At 51.1% G+C, this 7230-nt stretch overlaps 1 protein-coding gene across 1 annotated transcript; it reads right to left on the bottom strand.

Moving 5' to 3' along the window:
- Nucleotides 1–425: 425 nt before the first annotated feature.
- On the bottom strand, nt 426–4607 carry LOC122543010 (zinc finger protein 703-like). Its single transcript, XM_043681178.2, has 2 exons — nt 4140–4607; nt 426–3023 (listed from the first exon to the last, which is right to left on the bottom strand). The coding sequence occupies exons 1-2, from the start codon at nt 4347–4349 to the stop codon at nt 1674–1676; spliced, it is 1560 nt and encodes a 519-aa protein (XP_043537113.1). The 5' UTR covers nt 4350–4607; the 3' UTR covers nt 426–1673.
- Between the last annotated feature and the right edge of the window lie 2623 nt (nt 4608–7230).

Raw genomic sequence — 7230 nt, 5'->3', positions numbered from 1 at the left:
AGAGGAAGCATTTTCTCTGCCCCAACCTTTAATATTTTGAACAACCTTTGGTTGAGTTAACTCTCAGCTTGCTGCAATTAAGACAAGAGAGAACCACCCAACCATGGGCATTTTCCCCTGAGCCTCTGGCAACCTTTCTGATGTCAACCACATCAGTCTCTCGCTGCAGGTTTTTCAGTCCTCTGGATCTTCCCCACATCATTGTGATCAGAGCTGCCCAGAGTCCTCCCAGTGGGTCTAACCAAGGTCCAGTATGGTTTTAGGATAGATCACCTCTGTATGTTTCAATTCTATTTCTCTGGAAGTAAACCTGACTGCATGGTTTGCTTTTTGTCAGCCTTTAGAAATCTGTGGCGTGACTTTTAGCCATTTGTACATTTACATTCTCAGGTTCATTTGCTCCCTCTACAAACACTGACTTCAGCTTTTCCAAGTAATATGTTGCTCATTTATTTTTAACAAAATGTAAGTTTTCACATTTAGCTGCGTTGAAATTCCACTTCATTGTCCATCTTACTTGCTGTGTAGATTGAAAGACTGTCTCCTCTCAAACTCCCCCATTTCCTCCTTCTTGATGTCACAGCTTTTCCCTTCCAATCTGTGACAACTTTTCATTCAGATTCAAATTATATCATGACATTAGATAGGCCAAACAAATTCACAGGATCCCCAAACTCCTTACAGGCTGCAACAAGAAAGGATAGAGGTGGGAGCCTGGTGTTTCTGACCCTTGTTCAAGTTCAGGCACCAAAAACATACTTCACAGCCAATGACCCGCCTTAACTACAGCCACTGCTGTAATGGTGGGAATGCAGCAGCCAATTTAGACACAGCAAGTTCCCACAAACAACATGAAAATGACCAGACCATCCACTCTCCTTTCATTTCCTGATGTCGATCGAGAGGCATTTAGCCCAGGACACCACCTGCCCTTCTTTCAACGGTGCTGCGGGATCGTTCATGTACCACTTCAGAAGGTTTGTAACATCTGAACCATGGCATCACCGACAGTGCTGCACTTGCACTGCGCTGCACTGTGAGAGTCAGCTGGAGGATTCTGTGCTCAGTGACTTCAGTGGGGCTAGAATCCAGGGACTGCTGACCCAGGGACAAGTGATGGGTGACCCCCCCCCCCCCCCCCCAGAGTCAACGTTGGCACCGTGAAGGGAGGGGCAGCTGGGCGTGGGGAGGGGCAGGCGGCTCAGTTTGAAGAATTCATGAGAAGCAGCCATCAGAATATAAATATAATTAGGTTCTCATTTAATAACAAAATAAGACCTCCCATTTCTTGGATAGCCCTGCCATCATATGTGTATCCCATTTGGAGTACAATACAAAAAAATATTACATCTCCATTGGTTAAAAATAAGCAAAAATCTCAAATGAGAGCAGAATGAGGGATTACCAAAAACATGCATATCAACTCCCCCCCCACTTTCCCACCCCCCTCAAGAAACAAACAAAAAGAGAATGAAAAATATTTTTAAATAAGACCATTTGAAGAAACTTGTTGCAAAAAAAAAAGAATTGTTTGGTATATACATTGCATTCTACATTAGATAAGGAGGTGAGGCTGTGAGATCTGACAGTCCCCTGTTTGAAGTTAATGCATACAGGTAATAAATACATCACCCTCCCCGACTGCCTCAGGCATTACGCTCCAAAGTCTTGGGTCACTGATATCCCAAAGCTGAAGCAGATGCCAGTCGCTGTCCATAGAGGGAGTATGGAGAGTAATAGGGGCTGGCAGCAGACATGGTCAGGGCAGAGCTGGTAGGCACTGACAGGTGGCTTTTGCTGTAAGGGTGGTACCTGCTGAGTGCCAGGGTGTGGGGGCTGCGGAGAGACAAGCCGTTGGGACTCCCCGGAGGAGCCTGGGGGAGGTGTAAGTTGCAGGAGGCTGGGGGAGGGTAAGCAGCCAGCAGCTTGTCGGTCCCTGGCAGGGCGGTGTGGCTACGTAGGTGGTTGAGGAGTTCCTCGGAGCTGGAGAAGCGTTTGTCACAAGGACCGCCGGCAGACACCCAGTTGCATATGTGAGGCAGTGGCTCGCTGTGCAGCATGAAGCCGTAGGTGTACAACGGGTGGGCACCCAAGGGTGGTGTGGTTCCAGTGGTCAGGACTGAAGAGTGCAGAGGGTGAGACGGATAGACCAGAGGGTATGCAGACTTCAGAGAGGAGGGGTCGTGGAGGCAGGAGGAACAAGCACTGCCCCCGAGGTGAGGAGCATTGTGGTAGGTGAGGCAGTACGGGTCACGGCACAGTCCTTGCATGAAAGCGGGAGGAGAGGCCCCGGTCAGGGGGCTGGAGTTGGCAGACTTGCTGGGCATCGGGCAGCCCACGGCTCCAGACAACGGGCTCCCGACCAGGCCGGGCTTGGGCTCCATGGTGCTGACAAACTGCGACGGGTAGGTGGCGGTGTAGGCTCCCACAATCGATCCGTGGTATCCCATGCTAGTTGGGGGCAGGCCAGGGTAGACCGCGTGCCCCGCTTTGTACGGCGAAACAGGTGCCACGTGTCCCGGAGCCAGACTGGCACTGTCGCACTTGGTCGCAGTCGGCGTGTCCCGGTGTTGGCTCGGTTCACTGGCACCACCACCACCACTGGCTGACCTGCTGTGCACTGGGTTGGCGGGCGAGTGCTCTGGGCAGGCTCGGACCACCTCGGGCTCCTTCTTGTCCTCCACGTCGCTGGTCTTGGCGTCGGCCATGCTCGGGGAGCAGACGGCGGGTGAGGAGGAGGGTGGGCGGGCGGTGAAACTTTGGCAAGACACGGCCGGGACCCGGAACCCAGCCTTCTCCCCGGACTCCTTCCTGGTGTCGCCGCCTGGTTTGGAATAAGGCTTGAAGCTGGATTTGTCTTCACTGGGTGCCTCGCCCAGTTTGAGGGAGGATGAGGGCCTGGTACATTCCTTCTCACCGGAGCTCAGCGCTGAGCTGAGCTTGGCTGATGGCTGAGGGTCAGGCTTGCCAATCTGAGAACACGTCTGAGCTAACAGAGCCAGCGGACTTTTCTTGGCATCCAACTAGAGAGAGAGAGAGAGAGAGATAGAGAGAGAGAAACAAAAGGTGCTGAATGGGGGGAGATGAAAGCACTGCGTGGATTTACAAGCAGGGGTCGACTGTCACCAGTAAATGGAATGGGACCATTCCCTGCACAGAGACAGACAGAGAGAAGGGGAGAGGGGGTGGAACGTGGACTTGATCAAAACGGGGAGTGGTTGCAGTGAATGGGAGGGACACAGGTCTGTCTGTTTAAGGGGTGGGGTGGATGGGCAGATAAACATGACAGAACCCAGGAGCTGGGAGGGAGGAGGAGCCACACAGATGCTGACACGGGCCGGTGGGCCGAATGGCCCGTTTCTGTGCTGTTCCGGGATGAAGCAGTGAGGGGGGGGGGGCAGTGAGGCGGGGGGGGGGGGGGGGGGGGCAGTGAGCTTTCCCAGCGGTTTTTGGTATAGGGCTGAGAGCTGGTGGGTAGACCTCAGGGCAGCCTTTGCCCCGGGAAGGAGGTAGGGCGGGGGAATCACTCAGCATCAAGTTTCCGAACAGTGACAGGGCAGCCGGGGGGGGGGGGGGCAGCTGATTCTCTCCCGGAGCCCGGGGGCTAGACAGGGAGGTGTTGCCCCTGCAGTCGGTCAGTACAACACGGAGGGGGGCAGCGTGCAGGCTGCAAGGAACTGGAAACTGCAGACACTGTGGGAACAAACTCTCAGAGATCGCCTCTCCCCCAACCCTCTGTGTGTGTGTATGTGGGTGGGTGGGTGGGTGGGGAGAGACAGGAATGACAGGATAAATGACCCAAACTGTCCCTCTCGGTGCAGACCCAATCCCTGTGGGTTAATGTGATGTTTCAGGGAGTTGTGGACACACACATACACACACACACACACACAGACACAGCCAGTCCCTGTCCCACCCAGACCCCAACACAGTGGGTTAATGTGATGTTTCAGGGAGTTGGGTGGACAGTATACAGAGACACAGAGAGACAGAGCCAGTCCCTGTCCCAGCCCAGCCCAGCCCAGCCCAGTGTAAACAGCCCCCTGTGTGTGTCTGTCTGTCTCTCTCTTTCTGTGTGTGTGTGTGTGTGTGTGTGTGTGTGGGGTGTATCTCTCCCCCGGACCCAGTGAGTTACTCACTTCGATAGGACTGTGCGGAGTTGACGACATGGGCTGCAGGTATTCCGGGTGGAAGATGTGACCGCTGTGAGCACTCAACATCTTTAGGATCTTGATGGGGATCCGCTTGGCCTGCCTGGCGGGATCTGACGGTCCCAGGAACCGCCCTGGCCGCTGCTCCCTCTCGCTGCTCTCTCTGTTCTCCGGAGATCCGCAGAGAGCTTGGCTCATGTCCCGCCAGGAGGCTGGCTGGGTTTGGGGCAGGAGGGAGGGAGGGAGGGATGGGGAACAGGGGGGAAAGGATGGGGTGGGGAGGAGGGGAGGGGGGGGGGGATAAAGAGGTGGAAAAGCCTTTCACATTGCGAGAGCTGTCCCCCAGCTCGGTCCCAGCAGCATTATCCCTGAGTCTGATCTCCAAACACTCAGTACACAGTCCCAGGGTCCAGCAACTCGCTAGCTTTGCTAGCGCTACAGCTCACCAACACACACACACCGGCCTCCAGACTGAATGGCAGCTCCTGGCTCCCTGTGCCCGCCTCCTGATCCTGCACTCCACCCCCCCCCCCCCCCCCCCCCACACACACACACACACACCATCCTGATATTTAAAGTGACAGCACACGGGCGAACCTTCAGAGGGCGTTTCACACACAGCCCTGAGCACACTGTCACATCTTTGCAGACACTGAAGAAACATCGAGCCTGCGACAGTCCTTTCCCAAACCCTGGCCCGAACGGGGCTAACTGGCAGCGAGCCAGCTGGGGAGAGGAGCTTTCCTTCCAGCACCGGATGAGCTGAGCTGAGCTCACAACCCCCCCCCCCCCCCCCACCACCCCCGAGACAGACTTTTCCCTCGTTACACCAACCCCCAAATGCCTCTATCCTTGACTCCCCCTCCCTTGTGGGACCATGAGCAAAGCCCCCTGCTCCCAGTGACCATGCAGTGTTCCCAATAACTCACTGTGTTTGTGTGAAAGTGTGTTGTGTATGGCTATCTGGATGTATCTGTGTACATGTGTGTGTATATGTGTGTGAGTGTCTGGGTGTATTTGATTGTGGATGACAGTGTGTGAACATCAGTTAGTGGGACACTACTTTTGTGCAATCTGTCTGTGTGTGTGTGTGTGTGTACGTGTGTGTTACTCCCAAGCGTGTACATTTCTGTGTCCATGAATGTGTTAGTATGCTTGTGCAAGCATTTATAAACACCTTGGGTGCAAAGCAGTTGCAGTTGTTTGGGGGTGGAGAAAGAAGGATGTAAAGTTAATGACACAGAAATGTGTAACAGTAAGGTTTCCAATCTGTCAAGAGACAGGTCACTGAAGCAAGAGATGTATAGAACTGATCTCCTCACTCAGTGTAAAACTAAAAATCTCCAATCATTTGCTTTTTTTCAATTGAAAGGAAGACACATTAAATACCATTAGTCACAAAAACTGCGACAATCTTTCTATTTCCCCCTCTTAAGTATTCCTGAGCGTTTTAAAATAGACACATAAATCATTCTCTGGAGGTTTGCTCTGTCACCACAGTCACATCGAGTTACGTGTTCCTCATAGTCTCTGCAATCACCGATTACAGACCCCAACAAAGATTCCAGTACCTAATGAAACCTGACAGATACTTTTTAACAGGAAAATGTTCATGGAACTGTCTGAAGTGTGTCACACGGGAGCAATGGAGGGATTTTGATGGATGTGGTTAGGAAAACAAATTCTGAAATAAAGCTGCCAGTCATTCCACAAAACTAACATTTTAGTTCAGCTGCTGAAGTATGCTTTCAGTCAATCCTAAGCACCTTTCGATAACTTTCAGAGAACATTACATTTTTCAGTGTTCAGTTACGCTGGGAATAATTAATTTTGTTCTTGCGTGCATGAGTGTAGCTCCAACAACACTCGAAAAGCTCAAAACAAGTCAGAACAAACCAGCCACTTGCTTCAGTCTTCATCCAGCAACATAAACATCACCTCCCTCTATCATCACAACCACACAATGTGCCTCGTACAAGATGCACTGCAGCAACTCATCAAGGGTCCTCAGGCAGCACCTTCCAAACCCACCATGACTATCACCATCGAGAAGGGTAAGGGCAGCACATACTTGGGAACACTACCCCCCGGCAGGTTTCCCTCCAAGCCTCTCACCGTCCTATCTTGGAAATATATCACTGCTCCTTCACTGTCACCTGGTCAAAATTCTCAAACTCTCTCCCTTACAGCATTGTGGGTATCCCCAAATCAGACAGAACACAGACTATCCAGGAGCACATATCCAGCACCAGGTGTGATTTGGATGGCTAATAAATGTGGCCTGACCAGGGCTACCCATGTTCCAGGAATGTATTCAAACTAAAACTCTGCCAAAGCATTTCCACTTCCTTTGATGGAAAGACAAGCTGACTTTTCAAAGATTAAAAATAAAAATGTCAACAAATGCATGAACTATAACGACCTCAACACAGTCATCCTGTGAGTGACTGTTTTATCCTGCACTGATTTTACTGCATTCATACTGTACCTGGAGTTATCCCATTGTATTGGAATGTCAAAAGAACTGGAATTGAACAATGGGAGCTAATTGAATTTGGACATGCTCACATACCTGAATCCTGGCCCTGATTTCTCATTGCCTTCTTTAAATTGTCCTGCCAATACTTTTAAAGGGGACTCCCTATATTCACTCTTCACGCTGTAAACAGACCACCCCAGCAGTGTTGGAGCTAACGTGATTTCAGTGGGAGGAAGTGTGTGTACAACAATTGGTTGGGAGTGTGTGCAGACATAAAATTAAAACAAAAACTAAAGAGCCAGGGATGCTGGAAAGCAGAAACAAAACAGAAACTGCTGCAAAAGCTCAGCAGGTCTGGCAGCCTCTGCGGAGAGAAATCAGAGCTAACGTTTCCGGTTGAGTGACCCTTCCTCAGAACTCAAATTTAAAATTCAATATGTTGTCACACACACACGCATGGAATGCAAACATGACAGCACAATGTATCTTTATTGTACTGGATGACAACCTTGTCAGAATTTGTTATACATCTCACTTTCGTTGAAAGAAACCTGAACTTGAATCTCCAGGCAATATTCAGGATCACATCAACAACTTTCA

Source organism: Chiloscyllium plagiosum, unplaced genomic scaffold (assembly GCF_037043375.1).
Source record: "Chiloscyllium plagiosum isolate Xiang-an unplaced genomic scaffold, Cpla_swu_hap1 HiC_scaffold_48, whole genome shotgun sequence".
Classification (NCBI taxonomy): domain Eukaryota; kingdom Metazoa; phylum Chordata; class Chondrichthyes; order Orectolobiformes; family Hemiscylliidae; genus Chiloscyllium; species Chiloscyllium plagiosum.
This window is presented reverse-complemented; position numbering and strand designations above follow the sequence as displayed.

Coding starts and splice junctions, on each gene's coding strand:
- LOC122543010 (XM_043681178.2), bottom strand. CDS start 4,349: ATGAGCCAAGCTCTCTGCGGATCTCCGGAGAACAGAGAGAGCAGCGAG. Junction 3,024..4,139: donor CTCCGCACAGTCCTATCGAA/GTGAGTAACTCA, acceptor CTCTCTCTCTAG/TTGGATGCCAAGAAAAGTCC.